This window comes from Seriola lalandi, unplaced genomic scaffold (assembly GCF_002814215.2).
Source record: "Seriola lalandi dorsalis isolate HSWRI2012SDOR001 ecotype SW California unplaced genomic scaffold, Sedor1 jcf7180002054234, whole genome shotgun sequence".
Taxonomy (NCBI): Eukaryota; Metazoa; Chordata; class Actinopteri; order Carangiformes; family Carangidae; genus Seriola; species Seriola lalandi.
In genome coordinates, this window is record NW_019524787.1 from 26,616 (window position 1) to 49,595 (window position 22,980).

General features: G+C 40.2%; 2 protein-coding genes across 2 annotated transcripts in view; both read right to left on the bottom strand.

Moving 5' to 3' along the window:
* The window catches only part of LOC111653601 (protein FAM13A-like), a gene marked incomplete at its 3' end in the record, with an annotated part of 26,404 nt that extends 25,169 nt beyond the window's left edge, over positions 1–1,235 (bottom strand). Inside the window, exon 1 of the mRNA XM_023404218.2 lies at positions 675–1,235. Within this exon, the coding sequence (XP_023259986.1) occupies positions 675–701 (27 nt within the window). The remainder of the gene's footprint in view (positions 1–674) is intronic.
* A 66-nt stretch (positions 1,236–1,301) lies between these two features.
* On the bottom strand, positions 1,302–21,352 carry LOC111653604 (ovochymase-2). The gene is made up of 25 exons (XM_023404222.2): positions 21,168–21,352; positions 18,627–18,757; positions 17,528–17,621; positions 16,658–16,798; positions 16,292–16,389; positions 14,721–14,847; positions 13,729–13,953; positions 13,246–13,461; positions 11,382–11,522; positions 10,247–10,492; positions 9,848–10,033; positions 8,187–8,296; positions 7,849–7,949; positions 6,980–7,257; positions 6,525–6,688; positions 6,158–6,341; positions 5,835–6,053; positions 5,145–5,279; positions 4,793–5,014; positions 4,453–4,635; positions 3,937–4,049; positions 3,751–3,845; positions 2,912–3,201; positions 2,491–2,651; positions 1,302–2,026 (listed from the first exon to the last, which is right to left on the bottom strand). The coding sequence occupies exons 1-25, from the start codon at positions 21,316–21,318 to the stop codon at positions 1,829–1,831; spliced, it is 4,209 nt and encodes a 1,402-aa protein (XP_023259990.1). The 5' UTR covers positions 21,319–21,352; the 3' UTR covers positions 1,302–1,828.
* Positions 21,353–22,980: the final 1,628 nt, after the last annotated feature.

Here is a 22,980-nt window from a genome sequence, read left to right on the forward strand (position 1 = left end):
CCCCCCCCCCCAGCCCTCCTCCCCTGCCTCTCTCGTCCTCTCTCTCTCTCTGTGGGTGGCCAGTAAAGCAACTGGTAGCAAAAGCACCACAGGCACAAGAAGCAACAGCTGTTCAGCCCAAAGAAACTATCCTCCCAAACACATGGAGTTTTAAAACTGTATACGAACATCAGACTTTAATCCTTATAAAGGCACTGTTTCCATTTTTGTGGAAAGTGACCTCATGTGCCGCTGGATCATTGCTTGGAAAAAATGACAGGTACAGACAGGAGACGTGAAGCTCACACTGTGTTTTTTGTCCCTGCTTTTTCTCTTGTGCAGCTGTACAAGGATGTGGGAGTAAAAAGCGGATACTTGCTGGCAAGAAAGCTGCTTTCTGTTAACACTGCAAGGAAAAGTATTCATCTTGACGCCAGGAGGCGAGTATTTGTTGAGAAAAGTTACTTTAATGTAGTGAGGGGGAGTTAGTTACACTGCAGGCAGAAGAGATTTGTTCTTCCTTGAACTTTTTACAAGCCATCCAGTGTCCACCAGAACATCCAACACCACACTGTCACAAAAGAGTGTACAGACTGGCACTAAATAAAACAGACCCGTTATGCATTCTTGAGCCCTTAATCACAGGTTGAATGGGAAGTCTTTGAACCAACTCAGGCTTTGTAGCTTCTACTCACACAGATGGTCAGAGCTCCTGCCCCCATTCTCCCACAGAAGAAACGCCTGCGGAGGCAAAGATGAGGGGAAAATTTGCTGCTGTCCTCCCTCCTCCTCTTCTCCTCACTCTGTGCCAGGACACACTTTTGGATTTTCCCCAGTGGTGGGAATCCCTTTCACCTTAAAATATTCCATCCAAATAATCCAAAAACACAACACAGATAATCCACGCTGGAAGAGAGTGTTAAGAAGTGCTGTCACTACCGGCAGAGTATATACTGTCCGACCCATGAGCACAGATTAGTGCTTGTCTCTTTCTCTTCCTCCCTCTTTATTCCCCTCTCTCCTCCTAGGCTGAAATCTGAGCCGAGCTCTCCTATTGGCTGAGTTGCCTGGTCATGTGATTAAGGGGTTAAAACCCAAAACTTTAAATCTGTGCCTGCAGGATTCATCTGCCTGTGAATAAGGGAAGAAAGGAGGAGGGAGCTTTCTTCAGCAGTGAGAACTGGAAGGTCGGCCTGAAGAGAAACAAACTCATGTTTTGTTAAAACTGTAGCTGCGCTATAATAACACACAGAAAAAGAAAATATAACTGTTTTGAAGACTGAAACATGGCTGCAATACTCACAATAGATTTATCACTAAGGCCAGTTTTCACATTGTATTTAATGTAATTTGAACAATGTCAAAACATTGTAATTTTTGATAACTTATAATTATTTAATTATAATGTTATCATACATACACGTTTAAACAGTGACACATTATTTTTACATTATATTATTACACATTATGAATTATAAGAAAGGACAGTAAAGGCCATAACATCAATGTCATATTTATAGTTTCAATCAATTATACACAGAATTTCATCGCCAAATGCATTTCTCTAACTTAAGAGATAAATAGAAGAATTCTGGATGACTAAACTATACCATGTTAAATAAAAGTTGTTCTGATAGCATTTCCTCACTGGGAAGCAGGAGAAAGATGCCTTATAGCTTATAACAGTATCACTCAGCATAATACTGAGAATTCACCAGACGGCAACACTTAAAGGTTAACCCTGTATAAAAAGGTACAATGACTTGGTCTGTAGAAGCATAGAAAAGAACAGAAATTAGCAATAAACACCGTCAAAATCTTTAGTTGAAGAAATCAGTTTCACATCAGTTTAGTTGGTTTTGCCATTTTCATAAATAAACTTCTTGATATTGTCGATGATCCAGTCGCTGAAGGCAGAGACACGGGTGAATACAGACGGTTTCTTGTCTTTGATGCAGCCCCGAGGTCCGAAGCTTACAATACCGTGAACCTCCCAGGTTGTTTTGGGTCCAGCAGCCGCGCAGGCGAAAGGACCGCCAGAGTCACCCTGCAGGAGAACAGGAGGAAGGAATCAGCAACAATTCACTGCACAAGTGAAAAGATGCGCTAGTGAGTATTTGATGTTGACAGCCTCTATAAATCGTCTCTGCACCATACAATTAATAAATGTGAAATTTCAAAGCCTTCTGTGTTTTTCTGGAGTACTTTCTAATCTTCCCATGTCCTTGCTTGCATGGTTGCTCATCATGGCAAACAAATAATGTTCCTATGTTCTCTTGTGCAATTATGTGTGAAAACAGGGCAACCATTTGAAATCAAGGCTGACTGATCACAAACAAAACAGTTAACAAGATGTTACATAAGGGGCGACCTAATCGTTAGAGGCCAGCACATTTATGTAATGTTTGAGAAAAAGTGCCAACAAACAAGTACCATCCTCTTCTAAAAAAAATAAATAATCCATTGTGTCAATTTAAACAGTTGTCATTTTTTTTGAATGCATTCCCTCACCTGGCAGGCTGATTTAAGCTCATCTGGGGACTCATATCCAGCACAGATCATGGAGGGCCTGAGGGTGTCCCACCAGTAAGAGGGTTTACTGCAGGTTTGAAAGTCGATAACAGGAAGGGCTGCCTGATTTAGCTTCTCGGCCACTTTGGGGAATAGATTACCTAAAACAGAAGTGAAAAGGAAAAATATATATAAACATCCAACTCTATGTGTCCGTACTCATCATGGAGTGTGAAAAACAAAAAAAGTATAACAAAGACTACAAAGGGATAACAAAACTGGATTCACATATTTACACAAAGGCACCATACTGGCACCGTACAGATTTAATTTTGGGAGCAAAGGCAGCACCTACATCTACAACTACAATTCACTCTGTTCTAAAAGTTCATGTAGTTAAAGTTCCTGTGATCATTTCTACCTTTCTCGTCTCCCCATCCGGTGACAAAGCAGGGTGTCCCAGCAGGCATCACAGCCCCAGGTTTGGGCAGACAGATGGGGCTAATCTCCCTCGTCATATTGACAGGCTCAGCCAAATGCACCAGGGCTATGTCATTGGTGATGTCAGTACGATCCTGCTCGTACACGAACCCCTTGTGGCGGATGATACCATCCACTTTGTAGCACTTCTCTGCTGAGGGAACGTCCATGGAGGAGTTCATGTGGTGCTTCCCCAGACACATGCGCCAGTAGGAGGGTTTGTTCAGCGGGCTGAAGGTGAAGCAGACAATCAGGACTTGTTTTACTTTTCCCATTGGCTATTGTGTGAGCTGCAAGCCACGATAAAATGAAGAAATATAAGTGTTTGAAGAAAGAGCTGAACTTTAAACATTCAGTGACAGTTTTGCCACTTGGGGGTAGCAGAAACAAGTAACAAGCAAACAGTTGCTTATTTATACATCCAGCAGTTACAGAGCAACATCCAAATTTATTAATGTCTCTGGCCACCTGGCAAATTTGCGTCCAATATTCACATCTATTTGCTCTGTTTTTCATTCATCCATTTACAAAGATGTTTTTTTGCTGCTTTTGCAAAACGTTCTGCTGCTATAGTTAAACACAAAAACATCACCATGACTGCGGTGAGAGTGACCTCTGTAAAGGCTGAGCTGCAGATTCAAGAGATTAGTTCATCACTATGAGCGATCCCTTTTTACTGTCACATTTATTTCACGTCCTGATACAGTGTTACTGTAAAGAACAATGGTATTTTAAAATGGTATGTGCTGTAGGTCTTTCTGTTGTTACTGTATCTCTTACAACATGAAACAATGAGCAGCCGTCAGGATCCATTCTTCGTGAATCAAAGAGCCTCCACAGCCGTGCATGTAAGGTATGGGAGACATTGGTGTAGCCTGGGAAAGAGAAATACATTTTTATAAAATAACTAACTTCACTATCACCCTTGGCCAGTCAGGCACACAGAGATAGAGGAGTAGACAGTACCTGCATGGAGACTTGCCAGGGCCATGAGTGGGGGATCGCCTCTACTCCATTAACCACCCTTGTGGTTGCTGTATTGGGTTTCACTTCTGGGTTTCCACAGTTTTCTGGCCAGCCTGGGAGGAGAAAATGTACAATTCAGTTGTGTATAAATAAGACATCATCAGTTATAATTCATTAATTAATTTAACAAATACACAGTGGTCTAATGAGAGGATGTTACTTTAATTTGCATGGGTGTTTTGTGGATAATAAAAGCAGAAATGTTACATTTACAATCACAAATAAACAGTCAATGAACAAAAATGAGATAAAAACATGTGAAACAGCTACAGGTACATGTGTAGTCAGTGGAGGATTAAATTATAACTTCAGAAGCAGAAAACGGGATCTAGTTTCAGATTCTACTGCGGCTTATTTCATATTAAAAAATAAACTGGGAAACTGGGAACCTCCACATGAGATCACAACACATCAGAAATACAAGGCTGCTATCAGTTAAACTAAGCCTACACTTACTGATAGTAATATTGTCCCACGGTTTAGGTAGTGGAGGAGGTAAAGTTGGGATAACACTGGTATCAGTGGTCCAGTAACCACGAAAACCTTGCTGTTGATTGGCTCCGTTACTAAGGAAGCGAATGACGGCCGTGTTGCTAGGAATGGTGATGATGGATGGAGGGGCAAAGCCACAGAATCGACCTGCACGACACACGAGAAATGAAGAGTTTTTTCATTATTGTGTGGCAAAGTGACACCAGCATCTAAGACAATGACACTGATAACACAGACCTGTACAGGAAATACTTCCAAAAAAACAGAACACAAAATGGACACAATAGAATTTGTTGTAACCAACCTAGTGATGCCATGGTGTTTCCGTTGAAGATCTCCACATAGTCCACACACTGTCCTAACATGTTTACAGCTTGCAGCTCAAAGTGAGTGAAGGCTACATGGATACTTTTTCCTGAGGGAACGGTGATACGCCACGTGCACACAGACTGGGAATGGTAGTCACTGGGCCAGTTAGGAGAGGTGATTTCACCCTGATCACTGCTGAAGCTTCCTCCACAAGGAGCTGAGTGTGTGTGTGTGTGTGTGTGTGTGTGTGTGTGTGTGTGTAGAAAAAGAAAAGAGAAAAGGACATTAGTTTTCCCCAGAGGCTATTTCCTCAGTGTGTTGTCAGTTATACCTTTCTCCTGTCTTACCCTCTGTAGGGTCCACTGCCCTCCAGGTGGCGTTGAAGCCAGTGTCCACCACCTTGTCATTGGAGGAGAAGGCGATGTGAAGTGTATCTCCATCACTCACCAGGTCTTTAGGCGGCACCTGGCTGCAGTAGGTGCCTGAGGAAAGGTGAACATGAGGAAGTGTTAGCCTGACTTCTCTGAGAAGTCTATTAACATCTTTATCAGTGTGTTTATATGCCACTTTATTGTATAGTAAAAAACTGAGGGGAACTGCACACCTACTCTCGGGAGGTGAAGGCAAACTTAAAAAAGAAAAAGAGAATGAAAACTCAATCACTTAATCTCTTCTCTTCCATATATAAGGATTAAGAAGGTTGACTTGGATTCCTCTTGTCCTTATTGTAGAATTTGACCTCAGGCCATTTTTATAATGTTTGTGCTTGTTGGTTTCTTAATATGTGGATGTGTTTCTTGGACTGGCCTCTGAAGATTATTGACCTGACATGAAACACTTGCCCTTGTAAGTATAAATGGCTGTCAGGCTACTGTCAGTCAACTCCTGTAAATACTTGGCATTGCAGTTAAGAGTGTAAAACTTTATCTAGATGTCATTCACACAAAACAACAGACTGCAGTAAGCAATCATATCAAAGGGCCATTCAGAAAATGATCTATCAGCTGGAGAGAGAAAGAAAGCAAATATACACATACCTAGACTTCCTGTTCTGTCTGTGAGGCTCACTTTGTCATTCATGCACAACTGACTCTCCTCCAGGGAGAAATTGTGGAAATGGAGGTGGACCACTTTGCCGACAGGCACCCGGATGTTCCACTGGCAGCGGGCTTTGTTGCTGTAGCTGGCAGGGTATCCCATAGAGGACACGGTGCCACCTGTGCCAGTTAAGTCCTTTGCTCCTCCACAGCCAGATGCTACACAGGGAGGACAGAGGGTGAAAACCAGCAAAAAAAATCTGACTTGTACCATATTTAGTTTTTGAGCAAAGTGGGTCAGTTCAGACCAGCTGGATTCATACTGTGCTCATCGTAGATGTCTCTGCGGACGACATTTCTGATCCAGGGGAGGTAGGCAGAGGAGCGAGTGAACACGGAGGGCTTCTTATTCATTATGCATCCAATGGGGCCAAAACTGGTTATACCATGAACTTCCCAAGGGCCACTGGAGGTATCCTGGCACACCAGAGGACCACCTGAATCCCCCTGTAAATCAAAGTCATGGAACAACATCAAAAACACCATCAGCATTTCCACCATCTGTGTAAAGTTAGATGTGTGAAAAAAAAACAAAAAACTTTCATCCCCATGACAAATAATAATAATACAATAATAAATATAAAACCACTGAAATCTACTTGTCCTGTTCTCTTGTCGGCCTTCTTTTACCTGACAGACAGACTTGAGCTCATCAGGCAGCGTATAACCACAGCAGATCATGGAGGTCTTGACCTGGAACCACCAGTAATCCATCCTCTTGCAGGTATCATACGGCACAACAGGCAGGGCGACCTGGTTAAGGGCCTCTGCAACCTTAGCATTAAGTGAATCACCTGATAAACACACGGATAAATCATTGAAAAAAATGAATTTGATAGCCCGAGGAGCAAAAACACAGGAGGTGATTTACACATTAAATCCAGCAGAGGGCATGAAAACTATGCAACAATGAATTTGTAACAGCATAAAAATTATGAGACGTGAGTGTTGCCTGAGGTGGTGCATTATTGTATCATTTCACTGAATAAAATATAAACTAGTTTTAAAAGATGAGACTGGAGTATATATGAGCATAAACATAGAAATTACAACTGCAACTAGTGAACATGAAACTCAAACCTCACCGGTCTCATCTCCCCAGCCGGTGGCATAGCACATCTTTCCCTTAGTTAGGACTTCTTCCTCGGACGGAAGGCAGGCATAAGCGATCTCATCACTGGGTATCACCTCACCGTCCAGCCTCACAAGGGCAATGTCAAACTCCACTGTGGGCACTGTGGGATACTTAAAGCCCTCATGGCGATAGATACCAGATACATTGAAGCAGCGTTGGCTTGGCTCTGTGTAGGTCAGGTTGTGTTTGCCAAGGCACATCCGCCAACGCTGCAGCTCATCAGCATAACTGGATAGGGAATCAGCAGATGAATCAATAATAATAATACCTCACAGGTGACAGTAAGGACACAATATACAGGCCAGCTTCGAGGTACATGTCAGGGTCACTGTATCATACTGTATAAGCTGACATTTTTATAATATAAGTAAACCACTTCCACTTGTTCTACATGGAAGATTTCCTGAACTGCTCCACACCTCTGTGATGCAGCACAAATTTCCTTGTACGCACCCTACTCGAAAACTATATAAACTGCACAGGCTCCACAGTGCACCAGCATCTCTCTTTCTCTCTTTCTATTGCTCCCTCTATCTCTCCATGGCACTGTAGACCATTAGTCAAGGCATAGAGGCATCTCTAACAGAGCGTTGCACTTGGACTTTAAGAAGCCTGAGGTGAAAACACAGACACCAATAACTGCCTCCTGAGATCACACAAATGGGCTTCTAGGAGGTGGGGGAAAAAAGCCTTTAAAAAGGCCTTTAAAACGTAAACTACTTTACTATTGTACATAGCTCCATTTTTTTCTTCAATTTGAGCATTTCTTTGCTTCATTTTACATGCACTTATGTGAAGATGGTTAAACTGGATATTTACTTTATGAAGCAGTGGGCTGCTGTAAGTACCCAGTTCTTATGGATAAGGGTACCACCACAGGTGTGGAAGAATGTGGGTTCTCCTTGACTGGCAGGCCAGACCTGAAACAAACACACAACGACAAGCAAAGAAAAAGAAGTCAGCACTGGTCATTATGTCAGTTTCTGAAGGTTAGGTGTAGTCAGTTGATGAATTATGATTTATAGAGAGGACAACAATAGCTGTAACTTCAACTGTGTCTAAATGTACCTGTTTGAATCGCTGATATTCTATACTCTTAATTATGACATTATCACTTCTATCTAAATGTGTCGGTGCTCATGAGTGGAGATTCTCACCTGCATGGACACTTGCCAGGGCCAGGAGTGTGGCTTGGCTGGCTCTCCGTTCACAATGCGTGCGCCAACAGTAGGAGGAATGGCTGGTTTGCCACATGTACTGGGCCAGTCTAAGAAATGAGAGGAAACCTCTGTAAAATATCCTGGGTCTGGTTGTCTGATCATGTATGAATTTGTTTGTGGTTTGTGTGTGTATAAACAAAGCCTGATTATACAGTATGTATCTGCAGCTGAAAGATAAGCTCTCGTGTTGAAGAAAAGTGGCTTTTAATCATTGGCTCTGGCGCTCTGATTTATATTTTTAAAATCATTTTCCAATCACAGCAGTTTTACGCTGCTGGCTACAGTGAACTGTGTCCATTGTTTTTGGCTAATGTGTTCAGTGTATCTTCATGCAAACACAATACCAAGCTCCTGTGACGCACAAACAGTGGGTCCTGAATTGCGATCAGACTCTTTGACACCACAGTATGTATAAAGATATACATTTCATCGAAAGAGTTGACAACACATTGTCTCAGTCATTTTTACATCCCACATTTTCTTCCATCATGTCTATTTTTCCTTCCTTAAACTGACACATAGTGTCGCCTCTGGTCACAGCCTCAGTGGAAAAACCCCCAGAGGCAGCTGAGTCCATCTATAAAACTCTATTTCAGCAATTGGCTTGGCAGGGGCCAGGGCCACCTGGGGCTCAACGCAGGGTGAAGATGGGAATCGGGTGACAGCCGGCAAGGAAGGAAAGTGAAGCACTAGGCCACTTCACATTGTATTCTCATCACACCAAATCACCTTGTTTTACTGCACATCTGGGCGCAGCGAGGAAGACATGGGGGAAGTGAGTGTGAAGAAGGGGTGAGGATGGGAGGAAGCATGAATCACATAAATATAGGACAGGCCTCTGTGCAGTTTCTAAGGAGCTGTCTGAAACTAAATGTTGGTCACGGTCATTGGTGACAGGACGATACTGCTCTGCTAACCTGATGACAGGGTGTTATAATATAGCTGGACAGATATGTAAAGTACGGAACCTAAAATGTCAACATCATACATGTAATAAAAATATATATTCACATAATATTTCACATATATTTCATATTTATATTTTTATATTGAGAGTACTTTTACTGACATACTTGGGAACTATTTTCTCCACTGTTTTAAAAGATTCTATTAACTGATACTGTTAACTTTCTTTAAATCAACTAATTGATTGATTCACTAATCATCTTAGTGCTTAATCTTAAAGCTGCCATAACTGATTTTTTGTGGTGGGATTTTTTGGCCTCCTGGGGGCAAGAGATCAAGCTGAAAACACAACAACTGATACATTATTGCCTTATAAAGTTGCTTATCTACACATCCAGGCAACACATAGCATAATAGCATTCATTTGAAGGCGTGTTTCTGCACTCTTGACTTATTTAAGTTCAATATTCACAGCAGCATGCTGGGTTTGGCACTGACAGAGGCTAAAAGGCTCTGTACAGCTGAAGGGTTTGGGCTAATTCTCTGTGGGTTCATTAATATTAGCGACCCCTTTCACGTTACACATTGTTAATTGATCCATTGTTAATATGAAAACTATAGATTGGGGCAGTTCTAAATTTACTTTAAACATTATAGTGTAATGGAGATGTTTGTTGGCACAGATACTTCACCTATGGTGATGTTGTCCCAAGGGTTGGGCTGAGCAGGTGGCTCAGTGGGAGCAGGCAGACTGGGGTTTGTGGTCCAGTAGGCCCTGAAGCCTTTGGCCTCAGTAAACAAGTCTGTATGGAAACGAATCAGCAGCCTGTTGCCCTTTGATTGAATGGTCCGAGGCAGCTTAGTCCCACAGAAAGGACCTGCAGTTGATTGAAAGAAAGAAAGAATAATTTGTACATGATGAATGAAGTGACAGAGAAGCTGTATAATTCTCTTTAATAGGGATCAGTGCTTTAAGGCTGTATAGATACAGTGTTCATTAAAACTTAATATGGGTTAATTGAATTTATTGACCATCATGAAAAATCCAAAATGGTTTTGGGATCAGTTTTTAATTCCACAAACCAACTTACCGTGTTTTTGTATCAGTGCATTGGTCAGACTGTTGATGTCATACACCATTATGTTGTCATAGCATTTGGATGCTAGGATATCTTTGGCTTCTAGGTCAAAGTGGGTGAATGTCAGTGTGATTTTTTTCCCCAAAGGCAAAGCGATGTTCCACATGCACTCAGTGTTAGCCTTGTAGTTCATAGGCCAGTTCTGGGACTTGATGACCCCTGTTTCCTCTTTGGAAGAAATGCCGCAGCCCTGGATTTCTGAAACAGGAAGAGGGAGTGATCGATAAACTGTACGAGATGCTTGATTGTAATTAAGTGTATAAAAGCTCCAGTATCTGCCTGTGATAAGAGAGAGTCTGGAGGAGTAAATGTACAATCTTATTATGATAAAATGTGACCATGGGTTTATGCTAAAGTAGACACTTAATCTGTTGGGGTAACCTTTGATTCATTTACTCCTTTACTTGCTGGAGATATAAGCATGACTGGGTGCTATTTTTAACATCAACAAAGGTGGAAAGTAACTAATTACATTTACTGAAGAACTTGGAAACAGTTTTCAGGTATTTCAGGTAGATTTAGGAGGAATATATTATAACTTTGTACTATACTTTTTTTATTTGATAGCTATAATTTCTATCTATCCAACTTGAAACGCAGCTGCACTTCGACCAGCTACAAAGTGTTGCTTACATGATAAAAGCTTCTGTATAATAACAAATACATTTTGCTGATAATCTTCATGTATTCTATTTAAATTCAAATCAGGACTTTTACCTGTAGTAGAGTATTTCTACATAGTTGCATTGATACTTTTACTTCAGTAGAGTACTTCGACCATTTCTAGGGTCTCAAGGCCTTTTCTGGCTTGATAATCACCATAAAGAAAACGATAAAGGAGTTTTATCTTGATTTTTATAATTCACACTGTACTCTGACCTGTGCTTTGACAGAGTTCACACTGCTTATCCAACAACTTTGCTGCTTTTATAAATATGTGACAGAGGGGCGAGATGTTTTACGGTTGGTCTTAACGAAGTGCTGAGTTGCTTGAGCAACGTGTGCCTCAGGTGTGAGCGTGTTCCTGCGTGTGTGCGCTGTGTGCCCAACGTGACTGAGTGTGGATGTGCCTGTCAGCCGTCAGTACCTGTGATATCCTCAGGATACACAGCCTCCCACTTGGCAGAGAATCCTCGATCTGTGAGGCGGCTGTCGGACTGGAAGGTGACAGATATTGTGTCCCTAGCACTGACCACCGCTGGGGGAAGGATGTAGCCACAGTGCGTGCCTGAAAATGAGGGAGATGAAGAGAGTTGAGTGAGGGATGAAGGGATGGTTCAAAGGATGCAGCTTAATAGTAAATATACACTACTGGGTTTACATAAGTGTGTGTATTGATGGATGAGGATGATGAAACACCAGCAAATGAGCGTGGATGTATTGACTGTTTGTGTGGCTTCATCCGCTCATGATTATCATCTACAAATCATGTGCAAAAACGCACATCGTTCCTACAATGAGCCTTTAAACTCAAAAGATAATACTAACTGGTAATGTCAGCCGACATTCATTGAAATGCTGCTCATTAATGCAGCAGGTCAAGCAGCTAAATCAACTTCTGAGGAAGAGATACAGTGTTTTTGTGCAACAGAGGATTGCATTTTAGGAATCAGTAATATTTAACATGACCCTAAAGATCTAAGAGAAAATAATAATAAATATTAGTACAAACACTGCATGTAAAGACTAATTAGTTCATATGTCCATTTGCCTGTCTTTCACATTAATGTTTAATTTCTAAGTAATACATTTCATCATCATTTAAATTTAGGTGTGACATTATTATGAATGGGTCAACAAAACATTGTTTCGTACTTCAAACCAACAGTCAACATTGTTTTTTTCAATCATGATCACAATCGTTCACTAACCTTGACCATGTGTTCATTGTTGTAACCAAGATGACGAAGGTCCTCTAACATTAAAGAAGTACTTATTCTGACCTAAACCACGATCTTTTCCTAAACCTGGCCAAGTTTTTTTTGTGCCTAAACCTCACCAAATCTTTACCTTAGCACAGCAGAGTTAGTGATTTATTTTTCAACAGTGATATTAAACAGTTTATCTGTGGCATTACAGCCCTTTGCCATTACAGGGATTTGTTTTAAATTGAAAGAAATATACTAAAGTTTAAAGTGATGTTTTGAAATTTCTGCAAAACATCGACCACTAGGGTTGCCACCTTTTATGTGAAGAAATATGGGACACCCCCCTTAATAAGTTATACCTAATTTTTTCCGATTTTTCAGACTTCTCTGGTTTGGGTTTTCAAACAGACCTTTAGCTGCTTCCTCTCATTTCTGCTTTTCATTCCTCTCTGCATTTTGCACACAAACTCATACCCCATCAACTAACAGGATGCACCCTTACAACACTCTCATCACCTATCCGTGTATATTTCTCACACAGCGTGTGCTTGCACCTCAGCGCTTTAGTCCTTGAGAACTCAGCAGTAGATAAAGCTGTATCAGCTGCACTGCAGGCACTGAAGTGAATAATAAGGAGAGGTAATTTATAGTTTGCTGGGCTCTTTGTGAAGAAGATCCTAATCAACACTTTTACAGCAGTGGATGGATATTGGGCTATAATGTAGTACTAGAGCTGTTAGCCTAGGACGATCCAACAAACACAAGCCAAAGTCCTCAGATTTAATGAGGGCTTGTTTACTTTGTTTGTCTTAGTGCCTGATCACTGAACTTATAAATGAAAGAGGAAGGGGAGTTTATAACCTCTGCTCTATACTGGCTGCTACTGTGGTTCTGCAAAGACAGACATGGCTGAGCACAAACAGCACTCGGGGCATTTGGGGGTCAAACGGTAAGTTAAATTATCTAATAAACAAAATGCCAGACTTTAATTAACAAATTTGACTGAAATTTATATAAAAAACAACCAAAAATTAATCAGTATAATTATTGTACAAGAGTATAAAAGATTATCTTATGGCTCACCTAGGATGCTGTAATTATCTGAAATGACCAGTTTGTCCTCTTTGCATTGTCCCGTCTCTCCTGTGATGGCCATGTCAGTGATCTGCAGTTTAACCAGGAATCCTCTGGGCACAGATATCTTCCAAGAACTGTTCAAATGAGCAGGATATGGATTCGGAAAACCCAAGGACTGGACCACTCCTTTGCGCCCATTGAGGATTACTGGACCACCACTTCCTGCATGATGACAATAAAGAAACTAATGCTGAAAACAATCATTTTTTTTCATGTGAAGCTGGTTCATTTGTTAGTGAGGCAGTCAAATATATCTGATGTGGTGTATTTTAACGGAAATCAAAATAGAGACATGCAGGGGAGAGAAAGTCAATTGAGCCAAACTGTGTTATGGGATTATGAGTAAATATAGATCGCAGCTTCCTGGTTTACTCTAAATATGAAAGAGGGAAAATTCAACAGAAACGTACGTTTGGAGAGAAAACTTACCGGAAGATGTGGGAGGTGGACGTGTTTGTGTGGTGGGTCTGGGTGTGGCTGTGGATGTGGGTGTGGGTTTTGTTGTGGTGGGAACAACAACAGGTGGAAGGCTGGACTTTGTGTAAGTAGCTTTGAATCCTTTTGAAGTCAAACTGCTGTCAGATTTGAAGCGGACCACCATTGTGTTGCCACTGGACTCCACTGGCTTTGGCATCGTTCCCCCACAGAATTTACCTTTCATGGACATAATGTCAGTGTTAAAAGTTGACAAACATTCACAGAGTCATGTATAATAAGAGCCACATACTCAAACTTCAGTTTTAGACGCCACCCTACTGTTTTACACCCTCTTATCTACTGTAGTTGTTATTGTCTTTTATCTATTCCACCGTTATCATCGGTTTTAATATAACATTTTTATCGTTTTCATTTCTTCATTCATATAAATATGTGTATATATATATATATATATATATATATATATATATATATGTGTGTGTGTTGCAGAAATCAGTATTTGGATATTTTCAGGTTTTTTTGTTTGTCATACATATGTCCACCTTGTAAAACCAAACCTATGCCTTTGTTTAGACAAACGACAGCCAGTAATACATTGTTGGATCCTCTAAGCTGCTTTAACAATTATGTCTATGCAGACAGATTTAAATTCATTAAGTTTAAAATAGACTCCAGAAGCTCGGCCCATTGTACAACTTCTCAAACTTTTAATTGAGCTCATCTTTTATTCATGGATCCACAAAGTTGACATTGTTAATGTTGAACAAAGCCCAAAATCTACTCTGAATTCTAACACATCACTTTGGCATTTAATCACACACCCAGCTTTGAAATAAACTGCGCTGATGACTGAAAACATTGTGGTATGTTATAAAATCCCTGCTCATCATCATGCTCAGTGGATGAAGTTTATTTAAAATTAGTTTCTGTTGCCCTTCATCTTCTGCACTGCATACTGGAAACATGTAGAATGTCATGCTTACCCATTGAAGAGGAGCCGGCCTTGTGGCCATCGTAGATCTGAACAAAGTCTCCACAGACCTCGGGGACCAGGTCAAAGGAAGTAAATGTCAGTCGGACCCTCTCGCGTTCAGGGACTGTGATTCTCCACTGATCCAACAAACAAGCAAGCACAGTACAGACACAAACAATTACTTCTACTATGGACAGATTTCCACCAATAATTTTCCTACTAATCACAGTTCATTTTAAACAGTGAAAACAATGCAAGTGGCTACACCCACCACAGGTTTATAACAGATGAAGTTTTGAAGGGTTTGTAGCAGTGAAGACTTGTTGATGTAGCAAACCGCTACCTGAATCACTATTCATATTTTCCTACTTCTACTCTCATGGTTACAACATGAACTGCAGTTTGACATACAGTAACTCATGAATAATTTTATCAATGATTCTGCCACTGTTTGGACAGACGGTGACCTGTCACGCTAAAGCTCAGCAAGGTGAACTCATGACGACAGCCAAATGATACTTCACGTCCAAACCCAGCATGAAAACCCTGTTATCGAAATGGACTCTGATTTAATTAGATGCATTAATCACAGAGCAAAACCACAAACGCTGTCAACATGACTGCATTGAAATCCATAGCTGCTGGATTTACTTTGAGATGCTAATCTGAAATGTTTAGGTTTGTTTAGAACCACATGCTAATCAATACTAACACACTGTGTGCAACAATATGGTAACTGTAATAAGGTGTGGCATAATGTTGCAGTTAATTTACACATTCACAACATAGCTCTCTTGGAATAAAAAAAAAAGAAGAAGAAACCTCTGTAGCTCTTCTGCTTCTCTAAGCATATCCTGTTTTGTGATCAGTGGATTTAATTGGCATAGATTTACATAATAAGTGGCAGCATCAACATCAATGTTCTTCATTAAAAGTAAAATCCAAATGTAAACAAAAACGTAGCTTCTACTCTAGAACTACTCTAAAAACACAACGTTTCAACTGTTAACTGCAGCAGACAACAACAGCTAAATCCATGTATGTTTTCACATGCGGTAAACAAACAAATACAAATGGCTTGCTAAAATAAACATGAATAGCTGAAACGCAAGGTGAAATAATGATATGAATACCATGTTGGAGCTATAGAAGTTATTTCAAATGAGAGATTTCTGTTAGGAAATATACAAGAATAGAAACATTCTCGGTTGTAAACTGAACTGTGCTGAAAACAGCTGCCTGCTATGTGTGGACATTACGCTAATGTGAGCAGAGAGAGAAGCAAAGCCTGTAAAAACCAAAACAATGAGCTGAAAGATACTGGCCACAAAACCGAGGGGAACAGCAGAGTGGGTGATAATTCTCTGTGGGTTTGTCACAACGATTGATAAATATTGGTAACAGAATGGTTCCACTGGTGTAAGAGAATAAAAGCACCTAGTAACGTTAATGCTGAGTAGAACATTAATTTCATGTGGCACAGTTCACACTGCGTATAATGTACTTGCTTCCTCAGATGTGTAAATCCTCATTGTAAGTAAATGTTCCCATGAGCTGTTACAGTAATGTGTGTGGCAGTACCTGGTATAATGCTCCATTCAGGTAATTCTGCTCTGGGAAGCCAGGGGTCATCAGATCCCCCTGGTCACCTTGGAGAAAGCCACCAGCTCCGGCTATTTCTGGCAGCAGGGATGGAGGACACTTCAGCTCCACAGACAACTCAAGGATACCCGCATTATACAGTATATCCCCTCTCCCTCCACTTCCACCCGCCCCCCACCCCCCACCCCATTTTCATTCCCCTTTTTCTATCCCTCTCTTCATCCAGCACCCGCCCCTACAACATTCAATTTGTAGGTCAATCATATACGATAAGACAGACGTCCAACATTATGTCAGAGTCGAAGCAATTTTCCTGCTAAAATGGATTTACAGTTACCATCTTACCTGGTGTGTTCTCTGGTGCCACAGCTTTGTAATGAGCCTTGAATCCTTGGTCTGTTTTTCTCTCATTAGTGTCAAAGTAGATTGTCAGATGGTTTGACAGTGACACCACCGGCTTCGGTTTGGTGTAGCCACAGTATTTACCTACAAGTACCACAGAAATTATGCACAAAAACAACCACAAAGAGACACAACACAACTACAAAGAAATGGAAATGAACATTCAGAGTCATAAACAACCACAAAGAGGCAAAAACAAGCACAAAGGGACAAAAACAACTATAGAGACAAAATACGACCACAAAGAGACATAATATTATGTGACCATATCATTTTGCATATCTTTCAGTCTGGGTGTCTTGCTCCTATGTAGGAGAACCAGACCTTTAAATTTTTTTGTACCTCAGTCAGGCCCATCACAGGTTCATTTGCCTCTAAATCACTAAGACAGAACACAAAATGGGGGCTACATGATAAAAAATCACTACAAACAAAATGAAAACCGACATGTTTGTGAACTAAGTACCCCGCCTTAAACTCTGCAGGCTGGCTGGAAAACTAGTGCTGAAGTTTGTGTTGCTAACTAGAGCAGTGTGCAGTGGACCAGCAGGGCTGCGTGGCTCACTAGCTGAGTCTGCCCATGGATGGATGGGCTGATTTAGGCATGACATCAAAGCTCAATCCCCTTAGCTTTGGACGGAGTGCATCGCTCTGCAGGCGGAGGGAGTTGGTGTATTTATGTGCATTTTAAATGTGTATATGTGCTTATATACAGTACGTTTACTATCTATCTATCTATCTATCTATCTATGTTTTTTTATACAATTTCTTCTTCCCCCTTTTGAAGGTTTGAATTAATGTGAGATTTTTTACCAATGATTCCCAGAGGGTCTCGTACTGTGATGAAATCAGCCGTGCAGAGCTTGGTGTCCTCCAAAGCAAACTCCTCAAACCACAGATGGATCACCTGCAACAGAAACAAGAGGTGTTTCAACTCTCTTTTTTAAACCTGAGAAGCAGACAGGTCGCTGACAGGGAAGGCTGGAATGCTCAGCGAGTGTGTGTGTGTGTGTGTGTGTGTGTGTGTGTGTGTGTGTGTGTGTGTGTGTGTGTGTGTGCGTGTGCACATGTGTGAGAGCCTGTATGTATGTTCGTGCCTCTGTGTGTGTGTTTATGTGTGTTTAAAGATAGCAAATTAGGATAGAGGAGAGAGACAGAGAGGGAAAGCATCCACTGCATCAGGCAGGCAGGAAGGCGGGAATGCTAACAAAGAAAGAAGCATCAAGGATTTTTGTGTTTCCTGTGGGTGTGGGGAGGAGAGCTGAGGAAAATGAAGGAGACAAGACGGCCATCTGTCCACGGCGCTGCCACTGCCTTCATCCCAGCTGTCCTCCACTGCTTGGCCGCACATAAGACAGTTTCCCCAACGATAAGTTAAAAAACTCTACTGATTAGACACCACAGGCACAAACACTGTGAAAGACCCTGTCTGAAACAGAGACATGACTGAATCATTTTGATCTGCACAGAGATATAAGATGGTTTGTTGACAGTGGTTTCAAGACGAAAATTATTTCTGACCATTTATAGAATAATCATGTATCTTTAGCAGTCAGTTTCTTCCTGTGTCATATCAATTCAAATCTATTGATTACCACTCTATTGCTCACCTTACCAAAAACTGAGACCGCCAGTGAAGCTGCTTTGAAGATGAAGATGTAAATTACAGTAACAAGTAGGCGATTCCATACTGAAAGGGTTATGTCGGGCTGGTCCACATAAGGTAATGTTTTTTGGAGTTACTTCTCTTTGAGTAGCCTAATATTTAAATCTAGTCAGTCAGTTCATTAAATATTCTTTCTGATCTCACATGAAGGGTGTGGGGCAGTTTAAAGTGGGGACTGTAACTCTACAGACAGTAAGTAGTTCACTGGTTGAGGTTTGTAAGAGCAGTGATGATGATCCATGTCACCTTGTCAGGGTCCACAGTGATATGCCAGGTGCAGCTCTTGCCGTTGTCATAGCTGCTGGGGTAGTTCCAGCTGGTCAAGGTGCCTGACTCTGCTGACAGCTCCTGAGGACCACCACAACCCGAGTCTGGCCCTGGAAATATATGACAAAGAAAGACACTAGTTATTTAGTCAGTTTTAAAGGAATCATAGCAAAATAAACCCTGTTTTTACAACCATAATGGTGACCAAAAGACAAAAACTTGTTCAACTAATATGCTGGTTACAACATACAACAACATTACAACAGATTACAATGTCAAAACTTACTCAGTACCACCAGATCAGTTACAGAATCCTACAATGTCTTTTTTAATTTCTCTTAAAAATAAACAAGAGATAAAACAAGACCAAGAGTCAGCCATGCTAGCGGCTCTGAGATTTACTTAGGTACAGTGGCATTTTAAGCTAAATGCTAATATCAGTTTTCCAGCATAGTCAGTATTTGCTAATTAGAATTAAACATAAAGAACAGCTAAGGTTAATGGGAAATGTCATTAGCTTTGCAGCTATTTAAAGTAGCGGACAAATTGAAATTTTGACCTGATGGTGGCGCTAGAGGAAAAGTGAAGGGATCACCAGTTCATCCGGAGAGGAACATGAATGTCTGTACCAAATTTCATGGAAATCCATTCACAAATTTCAACCTAATAGTTGAGGCACATGAAAACTTTGACTTAGAGGCGCTAGAGGATCAGTAGGATTTATCTTCTGGGGACCATGGATGATTGTATTTCAATCGATGCACAAAGCATAAAATTCAAGTGATTAAAAAAGACCTTATTGTATCTGAAGTGAAAATCAAAATCAATTGCAATGCCTTGGAAACAGCATTGATTATACAGAGTGTCATCATCCACAGTAGCATGTTTTCCCTTGTGGCTGGAGCAGCTTCTGTTTGTGAGTCTGGAGCGCAGCTGTGGTTAACAACAAAAAGCTGAAATATATTTTGTCATTTAGGCAGAACATTACTGTGAACATAATCATATTGTTGTTCTGTTATGTAAAAAACAAGGCATCTTGTTTTTGGGGCAGCGATCCTTTTAGTGCATTACATAAAGACTGCGTTTTTCAAGTGATGAAGATCCAACACTGAAATAAGTATACGAATAAATTGTATGGAACAGGTGGAAACAGTGTGCAAGTCCTAACTCCTCATATCTGCCAGCTCTCTTATCACAAAGACTTTCATTCGGGTGTGCAGGAGACTCTGATGAGTTGTAATGTTAATTTCTCCACTTCACTCCTCTCAAGCAAACGCAAAGAAGTTTCCCACTTCAGTTTTCAGGGCAGCAGAAACGTCTCTTATCAAATAAAGCAGTCTGACATTTCACACTGAATTTTTTTTTTCCTGCATAAAGCAAGAATAAGCGACAGGTTCCTAAATGGAAAGAGATGAACAAGTGGAGGAGGGAGTATTTGGTGTAGGGTAATACATTAAACACTCAGTGATGACACATACATTATTACTATGAAATTGCTGGGACAGTACAGCGGTCAGGTGTGTAAATCATGGTACTGTTGCTTACTTCTTATTTTCTATTATCTGCTGTGTTTTGATTTCTGTGGGACAAGAAAGAGAAGGGGGCAATGGGAAATAAATCCTTCTGAGAATCAACATAGATCATAGATGAAGATTAAACTTTCTAACTAAAAGAACTCAGAGTGCAGACACCTGCCAATGTCAAACAACGTACTCCAGACCACAGAGAAAAAACAAAAAATCTAATTCAGAGTAAATGATCTGGATCTGCCTGATAATGTAATGGGTTCATTCCTGGCCCATGCCCCATCACTCAACCAAGTTTGGCGCAAAGCGGTTCAGTACTTTTTGTGTAATCCTGCTAACAAACAAACAAACAAACAAAACAGCAAGCAAACAGACCTCTCTGGTAATAATGAGTGAATAATGGATGGTCTTTCCAGAAACCTTTGCAGGAACATTTGTGATAAGTTGCAGTAAGTTGGACTCTTAAAATAAAGAAAAAAAAAAAAAAATTTTCTAACTGAAGATCTCCATGCAGATCATCATTTGCCTTCTAGTAAAGTCATAATAAATCACATTCTGCACTCAATATAATTGACAGTGAAAAAACACTGACAGTGACATTACTCGCTGAATAAAATAAACTGGAGCTTCAATTTGACCAAATGCTTTTCAATGTTGCTCAGTCACTGATGTGGCCTCAGAAAGACTTTCTATAGACATTCCTAATCTGTACTTGTTTCCTACAGCTACGTTTTCCTGTGAAATATTCACCATTACATTATTCTGTAATAGTTACATTACTGTGATAGTAAAGATTATTGCACAGCTATAGCTGAGTTTAGCTGATTTTTTATCTTAGAATATTTTATCTAAGAAATACTATACAATTGGAAGCAGACAAATTAACATAAGAGATGTCAAATCGGCATCAGTACAGTACTTCAGTGTGTTAACCACTGTACCAGAAATATATGTTGGTATTAAAATAGATTACAATGCATTTTCTAAGTATCACCTTCTGCATGAGTGGAAGAGTCAGCTTTGTCCGTGAAGTAGACGACCACAAGGCCGATGCAGACGCCGGTCATGGCCACAAACAGAAATATCAAAAACTTCTCCAGGGTGCTCAGACCCCTGGACTTACGACGACCCTTCTCCACATCCATTTCCTTCACAGTGGAGGAGATGCACCAGACTGTGCCTCGTCCAACAATTCACAAGCTTATCACCGACCCAATAGAGGCAGGGGTACCTCTGAACTTTGATAGCACTGATGAACCTTGAGCTCACTTAGATGTGGTATTGCAGTATGCCAGCCTGGGTAGGATGGATGTGACTGAGCCATAAATCATACAGTATCATAAAGAAAAGTTAATGAGTATTGATGCTGCTCGTGTCCCAATCAAAAAGTCATTAGAATATCTTTCCGGGGAACGGAATGATACAGAAGGTAAAACCCCTGACCTGTCCCACACAACAACTTGTTTTTAAATGTCGAATGCAACATTTAAGTTTCTATTGTTTAACGTTTAGAGGTTGGTACAGCATAGCAACCTGGGGTTTAAATTTTCCCATTAAAAACTTACAGGTGGTGGGTATATCATAATATGATTACGGTGTTTTTAAACAAAATGTTTAAATTTGACTATTTTGTGACAACAAAATAATGACATAAATACAGGTTTAAAAATTTCTTCCCCCAGAAACTTTCACCTAGAAAATCTGGCAGTGTGGAGAAAGCTTAAAAACACCATCTATCAATCAATCAAAGTTTATTTGTATAGAACCTTAGTGCAATTCGAAGTACTGATTACTTATAGATCACTGCCAAGTTGATCATAAGACTACACTTAAAGAATAAATCAACATGAGAGTAATGCAGACAGGAAATAAATGATATAAAAATAAAATAAAACCATTAAAATGTATTAAAAGCAGTAAAATAGATTCAAGACAATGACAAATAAAATAGAAGAAATAGGATGGAAAAATAAGAAGAAATGAAAAATGTGAGTTTAATAAACTGAAATTTAAAACTACACAGTATTAAGACTAAAACTTTAGGATATTATCATGTGTTTAATAACTTACAAGTTGACATCAGACTAGATGGATTATGGTTACGTTAAATATAATAGTGTATATTTAATCACACTATCATTTTAAAATCTCACCTAAAACCCTGACAATGAACCTGCTTCTTCATCAGCCTCCTCTACTCTGGTCTGCTGCTGTTCCAGCATACAAAATAATTCCTCAAAAATGATCATATAGTTGAATCAACAACTGTTTAAAACAATTTTAATAAAAACAGAACATTATTATCTTCATGAAGGAGGATTTACTGCAGGACTGTTTTAGCTGGACGTTTCTAATAAATTGCCAACTGAGTATATATTAGTAATTGTTAGTTGTATACACTGGCTGCAAAGTGCCTGACTGGAATTAACTGGTTGACTTCAGTGCTGTTCTCATCTGTGCACGGATTCACCTGGCAGCCTAAAGATGCTCTTTAATTTAATAGTTTTATCATATATTATTATCACCATATAACATGTTTTACCCCTCCCCTTAAAACTTCACTTAACACATTCACTCAGAGACACTTACTTTGTACTTTTATCTGAGAACATTTTCACAGAGTGATTTTACTTACGTGGTAAAATGTCTTTTCAGCAACAGAAAATCAGTGTAGTGTCTCATGTCCACTCTCTGGAGTTTGTTAGTGGTAGTTTGATGCTGCTCTGTCTGAAGACAATTATCGCTGCTGTTTTCTTCTTCACAGTGACTAACTACCTTCTGTACATTTAAACTTAAACTAGTTCTGC